Below are 16,445 nucleotides of genomic sequence, written 5' to 3'. Positions count from 1 at the left end.
GCATTTATTGTCCATCCCCAGTTGCCCTGAGAAGATGGTGGTGGGCCATCTGGTTTACTACAACCGAGTGGCTTGCTGGGCCACTTCAGAGGGAAGTTATTTTTTATTTATTTTATTTATTCTCAGGATGCGGGCGTCACTGGCAAGGCCAGCATTTATTGCCCATCCCTAGTTGCCCTGAGAAAATTTGATACAACTGAGTGGTTTTCTTGGCTACTTAAGAGGGCAGTTAAGAGTCAACCACGTTGATGTGGGACTGGAGTCGCACGTAGGCCAGACCAAGTAAGGACGGCAGGTTTCCTTCCTTGATGGTCACTAGTGAACCAGTTGGATTTTTATGACAATCTGACAGCTTCATGGTGACTTTTACTGATCTGAGTTTTTTATTTCCAGATTTCCAGATTTTTTAAACTAAATTTAAATTCTCAAACCACGATGGTGGGATTTGAACTCACGTTATCTGGATTATTAGTTCAGGCCTCTGGATCACCCGGCTAGATAACATAACTACTACCCTACCGTACCTTCTATATAGTGTATTAGATAAGAGCAAAATGGGAAAAAGTTTAAATTTGTGCAGGTACAGCTAAGGAAAGTTGAGTCCCCTGTGGAAGTCACAGCTTGGAAATTTCTGAAATGAATTGTTATTTGGAATCGATAAGTGGAACACAATGGGTGCCGCATTAGTTAAGTTTTTCCTTATACTTTCAATCAATACATTTTTTTTAACATTAAAAGAATTGATCATAGAAAGTGTGGTCTCAATGCAGCAGGATGGCACTAGAAAGGGGTAGAAGCCTAGCGGAAACAAGTTCTGACCAAAATTCTTGCCCCTCAACTCACACTGTGCCAAATTTCTGCCCCTCCAAATCCCCAGAATTTCTAGTCTTTATTATTTAACCGTCACAATTAGTTATGCTGAATATTCCTGGATGTGGAGAAAAAAAAACTTTTTAAATTGCTGATGTGCCATCTGTTAGCACACTGATTGTTTTAGTTTGCTTCATGGCAAAATAGCCCTGCACATGGCAGAAACAAGGACACATGGGATATGTGTGGTACAATACCACCAACTCTAAACTGACCCCAGTTGGAGGAACTTTAGCTTTGTGATTTGGTTCAATGCTGCCTCTAGTTTGAATGATGTTCTTGTAAACTGGCTAAACCTGATGTGTTAATTTTTTTTTTATTTGTTCATGGGATGTGGGCGTCGCTGGCAAGGTCTGCATTTATTGCCCATCCCTAATTGCCCTTGAGAAGGTGGTGGTGAGCCGCCTTCTTGAACCGCTGCAGTCAGTGTGGTGAAGGTCATTATGACTTTTCGTAGCGAGATTGTACAACTGATTGGCTTGCTAGGCCATTTCAGAGGGCTATTAAGAATCAACCACATTGCTGTGGGTCTGGAGTCACATATAGGCCAGATTGGGTAAGGACGGCAGGTTTCCTTCCCTAAAGGACATTAGTGAACCAGATGGGATTTTACGACAATCCAGTAGTTTCATGGCCACCATTACTGATGCTAGTTTTTTTGACATGTTAATGACATGAAAGGAAGCCTATCAGGCCAAGGAATGGATTAAAAAGCTTGACCAACACTTCATATATACAAGGTAGAACATTCTCAGAGCCCAGATACTGTGCACACTGATCAAGCTTTGCTTATGGGGTTCATAATGTAATTCAAACCCTTTGAATACACAGTCTTGTCATCCCCTCTGACACGCTACTTATGTTATGTGGTGGTTGTGTTGTGTCTTATGTAACACTGTGGAAAGTGAGCAGCCATTGAGTTCTGCATCCCATTGAAGAGTAAATCCAGATGAAATTATTTGCACAGTTAAGATCTGTTAAAGGTTTTCCTCTTCATCCTACAGGGCAGTGCTTCCGATCGATTTATGAGCCAGCTCCCAAAGTTTATGTCCGGACTAGACACAAAAGATAACGTGAAGGTAAGACTTGACCATTAGAACTGGGTGAGGGTCCGGCATTTCTTCCAGTGAAGCTTTTTAAACTCCTTCTCTGACCTAATAATTCTTTGCTTTTGAATTTAAAGAATTATTAGAAATAGAGAGCGAAACTGGAATTTAGAGCAATCACATTTTTTTTCTTTTATTTTGAAATCAAATCGCACACAAATAAAGATCAGCATTAAGCCTTATTGAAAAATAACAAACTCCCACATGAGACGGAGGAGACCATAAGTATAGCAAGAGGTGTACTTGTACTGCAGTTATAGCCAAACTATGTCATTTATGGTGATGTTACACACTGTCCGTTTGGTTTTGCCATTTAGATCTGGTTTAACAACAAAGGCTGGCATGCCATAGGAGCATTCCTGAATGTCATGAACAATGCCATTCTACGTACTCGTTTACCAGAAGGAGAAGATCCGAGTGTGTATGGAATCACCGCCATCAATCACCCACTCAATCTGACCAAAGAGCAGATCTCTGAGGTGGCTCTGTAAGTATCTGCTTCGCATCTCCTTCAATGGAAACCATTTTAAGACAAATTAAATTGCTCTCTCCTAAGACTAAAAAATATTTTGTTTGTAAATCATTGCAAGGGATTCTTTTTTTTTGTGGCAACTGTTAATTTTATTTTGTGCTGTGGAATTGCACTCACTAGAACCTCCATGATTAAGACTGCCAATGTAATGCCACGTTTTTAAAAAATTGTTCTTGAGATATGGGCATCGCTAGCAAGGCCAGTATTTATTGCTCATCCCTAGTTGCCCTTGAGAAGGCAGTGGTGAGCCGCCTTCTTGAACCGCTGCAGTCCGTCCTTGTGGTGAAGGAGCTCCCACAGTGCTGCTGGGTCGGGAGTTCCAGGATTTTAACCCTCCCCAAATTGGGGGCAGGTTTGAAGCATGGACTCATACCTACGAAGGAACTGGATTGAGACTGCTCAAAATCAGTTCATGCAAGACCCTTAGAGCTGGCAATGAAAAGAGACCCTAGTGACACCGGTTTGTGCCTGATTAATTCCCCATTTAGTGGTAAAAGGACAGTGAGCTAACCCATTGTGCCGCCTCCCTCTCTCCATCTTCTGTTCACATTGGACTATTTTCCTTCTGGCTGTGATATCTGTGAATTGAATCTCAATTGTGGAGCCTAGAGAATTAGTGATATTATCTGGTGAAAAAGCATGCCAACCTAAGCCAGCTTTATTCAAGTGGTGTGCGGACACCCATGGGCATCCAGTTCACAAGGTAGCTCTCTGTCTTGTGAAGGTGTAATTTGGTAAAAAGTCAGAAGTCAAACACAAAAAAAAATTACAGTGTTCAGTTTAAGTAAATAAATAAAGCAGTGTCATTATTTGCAAGTGGCCGACAGAATGTGACTTTTTTTTAAAGTGGGAAAGATCTTTAAGTAAATGTTTGTTGTCAGCATAGACATGGTCAATGAGGTGATATTACCTCACTCTGTTGAGCTGTGCAAAAACATGGTGAAATGTTACTGTGGTATTTCACCAGGATGAGATGTCCCTTTAAAATTCATCAACATTGGGGCAGCACGGTGGCACTCAGTGTTAGAAAGCTAACAACCCTCAGTCCCACGGAGTGAGAACAGATACAGATTTAAGGATGAGATTGGGGAAGAGGTCAGTGCTTGGCATCTCCTTGTGGTCAGTTGTAAGGAGGGCTATTGGTAGCTGCATCATAACCACATCCCTACACTCAGACGCCCCACCCCCCATCCTTCGTTCAGAGTACAGAACCATTTGATTGTGTTTTTTTGCAATGAAGTGGGTTGTTTGTGCCTTGCAGGATGACCACTTCGGTGGACGTTTTAGTTTCCATCTGCGTGATCTTTGCCATGTCCTTTGTCCCGGCGAGTTTCGTGGTTTTCCTCATTCAGGAGCGGGTCACCAAAGCCAAACACATGCAGTTCATCAGCGGAGTGAAGCCGGCCACCTACTGGCTGGCTAACTACGTATGGGATATGGTAAGTCAGGAACTTTACCCCTCATTGTCCGTGAAATGCTTCTTGCCAAGATACTTTCAGCAGGTTCAAAAGGGAATTGGATATGTACTTGAAAAGGAGAAATTTGCAGGGCTACGGAGGAAAGAGCAGTGGGGGTGTGGGACTAATTGGGTAGCTCTTTTAAAGAGCTGGCACAGGTGCGATGGGCCGAATGGCCTCCTTCTGTGCTGTGTGGTTTCATTGGGGGTGAATTTCCTGCAGGGGTTCTTCCTGCTTGATGAAAGAGCGGCAGAAAACCCGGGAAATGGTGTTTACACTGATATTCCAGGTTTTCCGCGGAAGTTATGGTGAACAAACAGGAGAAATTGCCCCCTGGAAATTCAGCCCCATTAATTTGAGGAGGAATTCACAGTCCCTCTTGAAGATATATTTTCCTCTGTTTGTTAACTTCGGCAAAAAAATCGGTGTGAAGCTTACTTTATGCTCATCAACTCACTAACATTAATGACAGGGGAAATATAGTCCTTGGTCTCACAGGGTGGGCGAGCATTAAGGCAACCCTTATTTACAATATATGAGCATGAATAGTTAATTCACCAGCCAAAGGATTGGTATTACTCACGTGATAAATAATATCCAGCAGTCAGCTGTGTGTTTGTGTCTCAGAATCTGTCTGGAATCCAGAAGCATTACCTTCTAGAGAATGAACAGAGTGTCCCACATAGTGTGAACTCTGTTCCTTCATTCATCAACACTTGTGACTTGCAGTGCTTTTACATTTATGAATGAATTACGATAATACAGTGAGACATGTATTTGTCCAGGCTTGGTGAAAGCATCTTAAACCTTACAGGGAGGAGAAAAAAGTCATCCAAACCCCTGCCTTGTAACCACTCCAAATGCCCATTACTTCCAGGTTAATGCTGCCCTTTGCTTCATACTGATGCAGTACTAATTGCTGTAACTGGTGTGTTGACATAGCATGCCGATGTCCTCTAGTGGTAGCAAACAAGTTCTGCGAAAGCACATTGCTCATGAGCAATCTTCAGCATTTTATTAACGGACATGCCAGATCTTGATCTACAGAGTACGGATTCCCCTGTTCATTATTTGTGGTGACACTGTAAACGCATTTGTGAAGATTTCCTCTGGTGTTGCTAGCAAAATCGTAAACGTGTTCCATCTGAAGGAGGTTTATAATTTTTGCTGGAAGTATTAATCAGAAGAATTTACAGTAATTCTGAGTTTTGCTGCATGTACCAGCCAGAGGAATTCTTACTCCTAACTCTGGATCAGTAGAGGTACTGGACTAATATACAAGAAGAAAGAGACAGGCTTCAACTCCTGGTATGATGCAATCTTCATATGGACATTTATAAAGAGGCGTAGGTAGCTTTAAGCTGTGGTTATCACAGACCATTTCCATTGGTCCCAGCTTTAGCAACATTTAAGATAGCAAGATATCACCATGTATCAGCTCTGTGGCATATTTGAGATGGATGATCTTGGGCCTTCCTCTTTGTCATCTCCAAAGAGAGGGTTGGTTGAGTACTTAGATGTTCATTCCGACTTTCTTAAGACACACCCAACCCAAAGGTCTGTTTCTGACTGGATAATTTCTGGTAGAGTTGCTTTTATTTGGTAGTAGACATTCTTGGTTTGTGATTATAGTCTTCATCATGACTCTTTATCTTTGAGGTTTACAAAAGATTTCTCTAAATTGATGCATTGTAGTATTATTAGAATATGATGTCTTGAATGAGCTAAAGACTCAGAACTAAAGGGGAAAAATGGCTGACTATTCCTAGAGAATCTTTAAAAATGAACTCAATTCAATGAATCATTTTATTTAACATAAACCCATTGATGAAATAATCACAAATTTTGGTCTCGTTTCCTTGCAGTGTAACTATGTGGTTCCTGCCACCCTGGTCATTATTATTTTCATCTGCTTCCAACAAAAATCCTATGTGTCCTCTACAAATCTGCCTGTCCTGGCTCTGCTTCTATTCCTCTATGGGTAAGTCAATACATTGATTTTTTTCCTGAGAGATATTGTGCTTATTCTCACTGCTTTTTTTTGGAAGGAGGCTGAGCAGGGAATGAACAAAATGGGTGCCGAGCTTCAAAGTGCACTAAATTGTTTTCTTTGTAGTTCACTCCCCATGGGTCACCACGAACCTTAAGCTTTGTTTGGGGAAAGGGTTTGATCCTATGTTCCTATTAGCACCTGGCAATGCTCAGGCTCTACCACACACGATAGTTCCATCGGGCCTAACGCTTCTGTGGGTGTTCTATCTAACTTAAGTCAGGAGGGGCCCCTCCGTGCAATGCACCATTGCCAGACCGATAAAGTATCTGAGGAAATGCTTGAGAGGAACATGAGTTAACTCGACCTCTTAACTTTTTTTTGCTGCCAGCCCCTTTGTAGTAGCATCTCACCTCCACTCTAGGCCACCCCTCTCTCACACACACACAGGGGGTAATCTTGACTTTATGCAATAGTGTAAATTGGGCAACAGCGAATCGGCAGCCTGATTTACATGTCTCCTGCTTTTTTATTTCAGTTGACTTCAACAGAAAAAAAATGCAGAGAAATGTAAAATGGGCTGCCGACTTGCTATCACCCATTTTACGCTATCGCACAAAGTCTAAATTTAAGAAAGGAAGAAAGAAATTGCATTTCTATAGCGCCTTTCACATCCTCAGGACATCCCAAAGCACTTTACAGCCAATTAAGTACTTTTGAAGTGTAGTCACTGTTGTAATGTAGGAAATGCGGCAGCCAATTTGCACACAGCAAGATCCCACAAACAGCAATGAGACAAGGGACCAGATAATCTGTTTTAGTGATGTTGGTTGAGGGATAAATAGTGACCAGAATGCCAGGGAGAACTCCCCTGCTCTTCTTCGAAATAGTGCAATGGGATGTTTTACATCCACCCGAGAGGGCAGACAGGGCATCAGTTTAACGTTTCATCCGAAACACGGCACCCTTAGTGCTCCCTTAGTACTACACTGAAAAGTCAGCCTAAATTATGTGCTCAAGTCTCTAGCTTAAACCCATGACCTTCTGACTCAAAGAAGAGAGGCCTACCGTTGAGCTACAGCTGACAAACTACCCCCACCGAATGGCAGATTGTGAACTTACCTGAAGAGGGGAAAGAAATCCAGTAGTGCAGCATATTAATCCTCCAACATGGTAAACTCCTCCCAAAAATATACACCTGAATTCCAAATAACACTGCAGTCTCGACAGACACAAATTACATTTGTGCTAATGTCTAGTTATAACATATGGTGCAATTTACATGTTCCATCTACTCACTAGTAAAATGATATAGAAAAATGTGCTTTATACAGCACAATAATTTATAATTAGTGTTTGCTGCTTAAAAATATGGATTATTGCATGCAGTCACATGGAGAAGCAAAACCACTAATTTAACCTGGAAACAGTAACTCCGAATTTTGGAGTTTTGTTTTAAAGCTCCGTTACTCAGCACATTGTCACACCAAGACATGCTGGTGCCTCCACAGCCCACTGTTAGTCTGGAGGAGACAGGATGTACCCATTCAGTGAGTAACGTCACTCATGGTTTGAAATGGGACTTCCAGTAATTGGAACAGCAGGGAGTGGGAACATAACCAGGAAATCATGGAAAGCAAGAAGTTACTTGGGTGGAACGCTTGTTCAATATTGATTCAAAAATAAAGGTGGTGCCCAACTTTTTGAAGGGGAGTAAATGGTTCCCAGTTTTGCTTGATAGGAACACTCATGTAGCACCTTCCAGATCCTCAGCATGAATTAATTTGAAGTGTAGACATAGTTGTGAACTAGGCAAATGCGGCAACCAACTTGCACACAGCAAGGACCCACAAACAGCAGTGAGATAAATAACCAGCATTGGTTGAAGGATAAACGTTGGCCTGGAAACCCAGAGAACTCACTGCTCTTCTTCAAATCGTGCCATGAGATCATTTACATATACCTGAAAAGGAAGACAGCAAGATCTGAAAGATGGCATCACCCACAGTGCAGCACTCCCCCAATACTGCACTGAAGTATCTTCCTAGATTTTGTGTTTAAGCAGCTGGAGTAAGGATTGAACCCACCACTGTCTGCCTCAGAATCAAGAGTGCCACCTGAGACCAGCTAACGTGGTCCTCTTTAGTAGATGAGGTTTGGGTCCTGTAACCATGCGCCTGTGTTTTATAACTAGAGTGTCTCCTTGTGCTTTCAGGTGGTCCATCACCCCTTTGATGTACCCAGCATCCTTTGTGTTCAGAATCCCCAGCACTGCCTACGTGATATTAACCAGCGTGAACTTGTTTATCGGTATTAATGGCAGCGTTGCAACCTTTGTGCTGGAGCTGTTTAGCAACAATGTAAGTTACGGAATACTTTCATTTATTTGGTTATCAATCACTCGCAAAATGGGACAATGCCAAGAAAATGCTTTCTCTAAGAGGAGTTTTGCTTGACCTTTTAATCAGAGAAAATGTATCCATTGGCAATGATATACAGTGTAATGATTGTAAAAATTGACTGCAGTTTAGGATAAATCCAATGAGATAAATATCTGTCAGCTTTTTCATTGTGTGCAATGTAAATTGTATTTACAATGAAGTTCATTGGCACTAACAAGAATTGTATGCCTGACAGCATAGCTTATCATTGGCACAAGGTATACGTATGATAATATAGGTTATATCTGTTACAAGTTATAGGTTTGATAATATAGGTTATCACTGCCACAAGTTACACGTATGATAATATAGGTTATCACTGCCACAAGTTACACGTATGATAATATGGGTTATCACTGCCACGAGTTACACATATGATAATATAGGTTATCACTGCCACAAGTTACACGTATGATAATATAGATTATCACTGCCACAAGTTACACGTATGATAATATAGATTATATCACTGCCACAAGTTACACGTATGATAATATAGGTTATCACTGCCACAAGTTACACATATGATAATATGGGTTATCACTGCCACGAGTTACACATATGATAATATAGGTTATCACTGCCACAAGTTACACGTATGATAATATAGATTATCACTGCCACAAGTTACACGTATGATAATATAGATTATCACTGCCACAAGTTACACGTATGATAATATAGGTTATCACTGCCACAAGTTACACGTATGATAATATAGATTATCACTGCCACAAGTTACACGTATGATAATATAGATTATCACTGCCACAAGTTACACATATGATAATATGGGTTATCACTGCCACGAGTTACACATATGATAATATGGGTTATCACTGCCATAAGTTACACGTATGATAATATAGATTATCACTGCCACGAGTTACACATATGATAATATGGGTTATCACTGCCACAAGTTACACGTATGATAATACAGATTATCACTGCCACAAGTTACACGTATGATAATATAGGTTATCACTGCCACAAGTTACATTTTTGATAATATAGATTATCACTAATACAAGTTACACGTATGATAATATGGGTTATCACTGCCATAAGTTACACACATGATAATATGGGTTATCACTACCACAAGTTACACACATGATAATATAGGTTATCACTGCCACAAGTTACACGTATGATAATATGGGTTATCACCGGCGCAAGTTACATGTATGATTATATAGGTTATCATTGGCACAAGTTCTCCTTGAAGTATGAAAATATAACATTGGCATGAGTTATATGCATGATGATATAACTTATGACCTGCGGCAGCAGGAGTTATACGCAGAACAATGCAGGTGGCACTTAAAAGGTTATACTTGATTCTGGTATTCTTTGATTGAACAAACCCATTGATTCACGTCTGTACACATCAGGTTACCATCAGGTGCAGCGATTTGATTTTGTTGTTATTGAGTGTGATAATTACAGATGTCACTCTTTCAATCTCTTAAACCTGCAAATTCTTACAATTTCAAGGTCATTACTTTGAATCTGCTTCATTGACACATTCCCACACGATCTGCCTGCCTGTGCATTTTGATTTAAGACGGCGAAACGGCATGTAAATAAGCCACTATGATGGTTTTGGCTGTCTGAAGAAAAATAATATGTATTGCATCCTTGAACTGGATTCTCTGGCACAACAAATTCAACTGACAATAATAATTCATTTTTCTCCTGTATGCATAATGCTTACAACTTGCTGAAATTAAACTTTTGATCAGCATTTATTTAAATCTATTAAAGGTTCTCTCTTTTTGCAGAAACTGAACAGAATTAATGAAGTTCTGAAGTCAGTGTTCCTGATATTTCCTCACTTCTGTTTGGGTCGTGGATTGATTGATATGGTGAAAAATCAGGCCATGGCTGATGCCTTGGAAAGATTTGGTATGGAATAGATTATTGATTTGTCTTTTAACTACTGAATCCTGAGTGCATTAAGTTTTGAAATAATTCTGCCTTAAGTATGGCCTTTGCACTAAACACAGTCATGTTTAATTTTGATCTAGTATTTTGAAGACTAGAATATTTAAAGAGCTGACTGTAATATCAACTTGATCTTATGTGACGCAGGGTAATTGATGTCTCAGTTTTCTGCGATCATCCAATTGTGGCCCCTTGCACATCCCCGATTTCCATCGCTCCACCATTGGCAGCCGTGCCTTCAGCTGCCTAGGCCCTAAGTTCTGGAATTCCCTCCCTAAACCTCCCCGCCTCTCTACCTCTCCTTTAAGTCGCTCCTTAAAACCTAACTCTTTGACCAAGATTTTGGTCACCTGTCCTAATATCTCTTCATGTGGCTCAGTGTCAAATTATGAATGATAACGCTCCTGTGGAGTGCCTTGGGACGTTATACTGTGTTAAAGGCTCTATATAAATGCAAGTTGTTTGGGATGCACTTCATCATGACTCTGTTCTTCTGTAGGTGAGAATCGTTTTGTCTCCCCGCTTTCCTGGGATCTAGTCGGAAGGAACCTGTTCGCAATGGCCGTGGAGGGAGTGGTTTTCTTCTTCATCACGGTGTTGATTCAGTACAGATTCTTTATAAAACCGAGGTAAGTGGTGCCAGAAGCCGGTAGGGTTCGATGAAGTAGAGTGGGAGAAGGCTCTTGTGGAGCATTACCAATGGCAGAGACCAGCTAGGCCAAACGGCCTGTTTCTGTGCTGTAAAATTCTATGTTAAGAAGCCAAGACTCTTACCCATGTATCTCGTCTTTCAGAGCTGCCGAATAAACCATTACATTAAAGTCGGAACGGTTGTTTTTGTTACCGATTAACTTTTTAGATCTGATCAACCCTTATATACTACCAGGTTAATAATTGAATTTATATAGTGGCTTATTACACAATGCCTTCCACACAGTGATTTACTGTTAAATTCTAGACTGTTGTGTAGGGAAATGGGCACCCATTCAGTACCAGCAGCACACAATATCTAAATATATTTGATATATATTTAAAATAAGATTGTATCAATGTGAAAAAGTTACTAAAAAATAAAAGAGGCATAGAGAATATTTTGCTCTGTATCTCTATTCCACTAAAAACAATGACTGTCATATCTTATTTTTGGGGGCTGGCGTTACAGCAGAATATGGAGGATTAATGCCTTTTATGGCCTTTCTCTAGACCCACGTCTGTAAAACTCCCAGTGCTTACTGATGAAGATGAGGATGTGGCCAAGGAGAGGCAGAGGGTCATGAGTGGTGGATGTCAGAATGACATCCTGGAGCTGAAAAGTCTCACTAAGGTGAGTTCTGATGAGTGTTTTTTGTCAGTGGAGTAATGCTGGACTGGGGTGGCTGTTTTTGTAGATGTGTTACGCCTCATTTATGAGTGAGCTTCTGTTACAGATTTACAGGATGAAACGGAAGCCTGCGGTGGACAGACTTTGTGTCGGGATCCCTCCTGGGGAGGTAAGGAGAACTGAGAAATGCAATTGAAACATCACTGTGTGTTTGCTCACTCCTTGGAGCCTAGTGTTAGCCCTCTGACATGTTTAAAGGAGCCACACCACTTTATCAGGGGAAGCGGGGGGGGCGGGTGGTGTTCAGGGAGGTTCAGGAGCAGAGTTTTCTCCACAAACATGAACTGTAAAAGCTCTGTGTTGGATGCTTTCAGATCCAGATTCACTGTACAACAAAGAATAAGGAGCAATGACAGACCCTTTTTTGTAAAATAAACCCCAATACAACGAAAGGAAGGCTCCTTCTTGTGAGGCAATATTTTGATCCTGACAAAATTTTTACCACGAGACAATTTTGAATGCTGCCTTGGCTAGATGGTCTCTCACTGGTGGAGAGACACTTCATGGAAAAAGCTGCCCATTGTAGGCTGCGGTTGTATGGTTGGGCATTCCAGTATCTGCTCCAGGAACGCTGTCACAGAGAAAATTGTAGCTCCAATTGGGACACCAGGTATAGATAAATAAAAAGAAAGACTTGCATTTACATAGCACCTTTCCCAACCTCAGGGCGTCCCATAGCGCTTTATAGCCAATGAAGTAATTCTGAAGTGTAGTCACTGTTGTAATGTAGGAAACACGGCAACCAAATTGCGCACAGCAAGGTCCCACAAACAGCAACGAGATAATGACCAGATCACCTGTTCTAGTGCCATTGGTTGAGGGATAACGTTATAATCATATTATGAGTAGATTGCCTGGGTGTTTAAAGTGTTGTCTTTTTTTTCTCCTGGGGAGGGGGCAGGAATTTGATAAGTAGTCAACTCCAGAGAGTCTGGATATTGAACATTCCTTTAAAAGGCCAAAAGGTATGTTAGGAGTCATGATACATGATTGAGTTGTATGATGGGTGCCGTTTTCCTCTGATCTTCATTCATTTTGTTGAGGTGATAATATACTCAAGTGTATAGTTAGATAGCTGTTAGAATCCGGAACTCAAGCAAGTTTTCTGATGTTGGCGTTTCTCCCGTTCCAGTGCTTTGGGCTCCTAGGGGTGAACGGTGCTGGGAAAACAACAACCTTCAAGATGTTGACCGGTGATAGTTATGTGACAGGAGGAGAAGCTTTCCTTAATGGGCACAGGTAGGAGTGTGGCTCATCGCATCTGTGAGCAGTCAGAAATAATTAGTTCATCATATGGTAAATCTTTCATTATGTAACTGCAATTAAAATGTCTGAGTGGTTAAAATACCTCCCAGCTGGTTAGCAAACACATTTTAGTACTCAGTTGTAGCATGAGGCAGTTGTATTTCAGCTAGTTTAAAGCATCGGAGACTGTCGTGCCCCTTCTGTAAACGAGCCTGTTTCCATTTCTTGCCGATCGTCCCATTTACTTTGAGGGTGGATTCAGCAGCTACTCCTGTGCAAATCTTGCATGTGCGCTGTTAGCACAAAGTCACACTCACAACCTTGTTATTCCAATTGAGACCTTCCCCCAATGTCTGGGAAGATGGAAACAGGACTAAAATGGCACAGCTGACAGTGGTGCAATGTGCAGGAGCCATTCAACTTTACAACATGTGTAGACAACTGTAAAATGGGCCCTCTACCCATGGTTCCTGATTAAATTTATCCTAACATACTCAATCCTGCTGCAGACCTCTGTAAGGCTACTTGTAACTGATGCTCTGAGTTATAACCCAGAACTGACATGACCCCGTTGCCTTAAGTGGCACCTTACGTCAGTGCATATCCAATTATAATGGAGGTGTATGCTGTAATGTACACAGGGCAAGGGATATGAGGGGAATCTAAATGAGCTGCTTGCACCAGCACATCTCAGATCCAGCTTATGTCAGAGATGATTTTGACACCAAGTTCAGGCAGTGGAATCACCTAAGGGGGAACATTAGTGTCAGTTAGTAACATTATATGCCATAGCTCCTTCATAGATCTCAAGACTCTTTCACTGTGGATGTGCTCTGCTGCTACAGGATAGGATTATCCTCACAGAGTGTGTCTACCAGCCAGATTGGATATTTGTAGAGTTCATGATCTATTTATCTTATCTTAGGAACCTGCACCCGTTGAGCTTTCATGTATTATTTTAAATTTGCCCAGTTTAGCTGGAGTAACACAGTAAGATCCAGAGCAAATCTGGATTTGCAGCTGAAGGAGAGAGACCGCTACCCCTGTGCCAGATTACCACTCAGTAGACAGTGTGTATAAAAAAGGGTAGGTTGCAGAGATTTTATTTAAAAAAATGCCCTGGTTTGCTTTCTCTGCTGCAGTATTTTATCCAACATGCAAGAGGTTCATCGGAACATGGGTTACTGTCCTCAGTTTGATGCCATCAACGAACTGCTGACTGGCCGGGAGCATCTGGAGCTTTACGCACTCCTGCGTGGAATTCCTGAAAAAGAAATCTGTAAGGTAAATCAGTGATATCCTAAAGGGCGTAGTCTGTCTGAGTGACATTTACTCCAGTAGCTTGTGCTTTCGAGTCTTACAGAAATGTGTTGAGCTCATTCCCCTTCTGTGTTATAGCGGGGGGCAATATGGTTTCCTTCTCCCCTCCCCACCATCTCTCTCATTCTGCCCTATCCTGAAGATGATGACCATCATCTACGTTCTCAGTCTTTGTGTATGAGCACTAGGCAATGAGCGTCGGTAGGGTAGTCAAGCTTTGGGGAGGGGAGCATGACAGCTGAGCCCAACCCTGTTGTCTCTTGAAGTTGCTGGATAACAAATAGGAGGGGACACCTTGACGACTTATTTTCCTCATACCTAACCTGGAGATGCAGACCAATTGTTGTGTCCCAACCCTCACTCAGCCTGGCTGAGATCAACTAACTTTGCACAGACCTGCAATTCGACCTGAAACAGTCCCAGAAAGATTATTTACAGGTCCTGCAAATTCCATTGGTAGAGATTTGATGACCCCCACCCTGCCCCTTGCAGGCTGCTTTCCCATACCTTGTTGAATCTGTCCAAGAGTACCATTGGTGGCAGTCAGGAGCAGGTCTGTCTGCGCTCTTGAATGAAGGTGTTGTGTGTGGCGTGGGGGATACGGAAGAAGAAAATAACTTATCACAAGCGTACATAGTTCACAAAATAACGACAAGTGTTTATAGACCGCCTTTAATGTAGAAAAACGTCCCAAGGCACTTCACAGAAGCGTAATCAAAAAGTTGGATGCGGAGCCAGAGGAGATATTAGGAGGGGTGAACAAAGGTTCATCGAAGAGGAGAGTCTTCAGCGAGGATAGGCAGGTAGATATGCAGTAGGGTGAGGGTGGGGTTTAGGGAAGTAATTCCAGAGTGTGTGGCCTAGGTGGCTGAAGGCGAAGCGGGAGGGGTGCGCCAGAGGCCAGAGTCAGATGAAAAGGGGGTTCGAGGGGAGGGATTATAGGGCTGGGGGAGGTCACAGAGATGGGGGATGAGGATATGAATTTTAAATTTGAGGCCAGGACCTAATGTAGATCAGCAAGGACAGGGATGATGGGTCAGTGGGACTTGGTGAAGTATGGGATACGGCCACAGAGTTTTGGATAAGCTGAAGTTTACAGAGGTTGGAGGATGTGAGGCTGGTCAGAAGAGCAATGGAATAGTCAAGTCTGGGGTGACAAAGATATGGATGAGGGTTTCAGCAGCAGATGGACTGAGGTTGGGGCAGAGTCCGGCAACGTTACAGAGGTAGAGGTAGGCGGTCTTTGCGATGGAGAACATATAGGGCTGGAAGCTCAGCACAGGGACAAACAGGACTTGGATGTTGCAAACAAAGCTAGTTAACTAGCAGGTTAAGCAAAACTGTGTTACTAATCTGGGACTATTAGGATGTTTCTAGTTTGCGATCATGGAATGGCTTTGGAGCAGGTTATTCGTGTACACTGAGAGCACTCCTTTCCATCATCAGGTTGCTGAATGGGGGATCCGAAAGCTGGGAATTATCCGATATGCAGACAGGAAGGCCGGCAACTACAGCGGCGGGAACAGACGCAAACTCTCCACTGCCATGGCTCTGATTGGAGGGCCTCCTGTGTTATTTCTGGTGAGTATTTTACACAGCTCACTTATGTCCTGCATGATTGCCAAACTCTTGTACTTGAATTTGGACTTAATGGCGTCGATTTCGAGTGCTTTCGCCTGGCGTTAACCAATGGAGTCGGTAGCCTTACTGCCCTGTCAACGCTGGCACCATTTTGAAAGGGGCCTACCGCCATGTGTCCAGAGCACCTGCTTCTTTCAGGCGAGAGGCCTCTTTTAATATGGAAATCGGGGACCTGTGATGTAAGTGAGACCCCGATTGCCATTTCAGGTAACAACGGGTCAGAGTCTGCACAGTGCAGACTTCGACTAGTTCCACGGGCAATGGAGGAGAAGAGGCTCATTATAGGTAAGTGTCAAATTATTTTTGTGGGCCCCGGAGGAACAAAACTGCACCTTTGGGGTCCACAAAAATAATCTGCATCCTCCACGATTGCAGCCAGCCCCCTGCAACTTACCTTCCTGGCGGCAGCTCCAGCCCGGTTTCCTTTGCAGTCGCCACTTCACCGCTGGAATGGCCGACTGACCAAAATAGACCCCAATGAGTGGAAATAGCTGACTAAATGCATTCAGAGC

At 42.4% G+C, this 16,445-nt stretch overlaps 1 protein-coding gene across 1 annotated transcript in view; it reads left to right on the top strand.

Moving 5' to 3' along the window:
• Window positions 1–16,445, top strand: part of LOC137321267 (phospholipid-transporting ATPase ABCA1-like) — a 138,660-nt gene that overhangs the window by 113,355 nt on the left and 8,860 nt on the right. The window contains exons 35-46 of the mRNA XM_067983613.1: window positions 1,875–1,949; window positions 2,294–2,463; window positions 3,770–3,947; window positions 5,831–5,946; window positions 8,171–8,315; window positions 10,184–10,307; window positions 10,846–10,975; window positions 11,550–11,670; window positions 11,774–11,836; window positions 12,860–12,966; window positions 14,115–14,256; window positions 15,739–15,873. Coding sequence (XP_067839714.1) covers window positions 1,875–1,949; window positions 2,294–2,463; window positions 3,770–3,947; window positions 5,831–5,946; window positions 8,171–8,315; window positions 10,184–10,307; window positions 10,846–10,975; window positions 11,550–11,670; window positions 11,774–11,836; window positions 12,860–12,966; window positions 14,115–14,256; window positions 15,739–15,873 — 1,506 coding nt within the window. The remainder of the gene's footprint in view (window positions 1–1,874; window positions 1,950–2,293; window positions 2,464–3,769; window positions 3,948–5,830; window positions 5,947–8,170; window positions 8,316–10,183; window positions 10,308–10,845; window positions 10,976–11,549; window positions 11,671–11,773; window positions 11,837–12,859; window positions 12,967–14,114; window positions 14,257–15,738; window positions 15,874–16,445) is intronic.

This window comes from Heptranchias perlo, chromosome 4 (genome assembly GCF_035084215.1).
Source record: "Heptranchias perlo isolate sHepPer1 chromosome 4, sHepPer1.hap1, whole genome shotgun sequence".
NCBI classification, from domain to species: domain Eukaryota; kingdom Metazoa; phylum Chordata; class Chondrichthyes; order Hexanchiformes; family Hexanchidae; genus Heptranchias; species Heptranchias perlo.
Note: the sequence above shows the minus strand (reverse complement) of the source record. Positions and strands in the feature narration are given on the sequence as shown.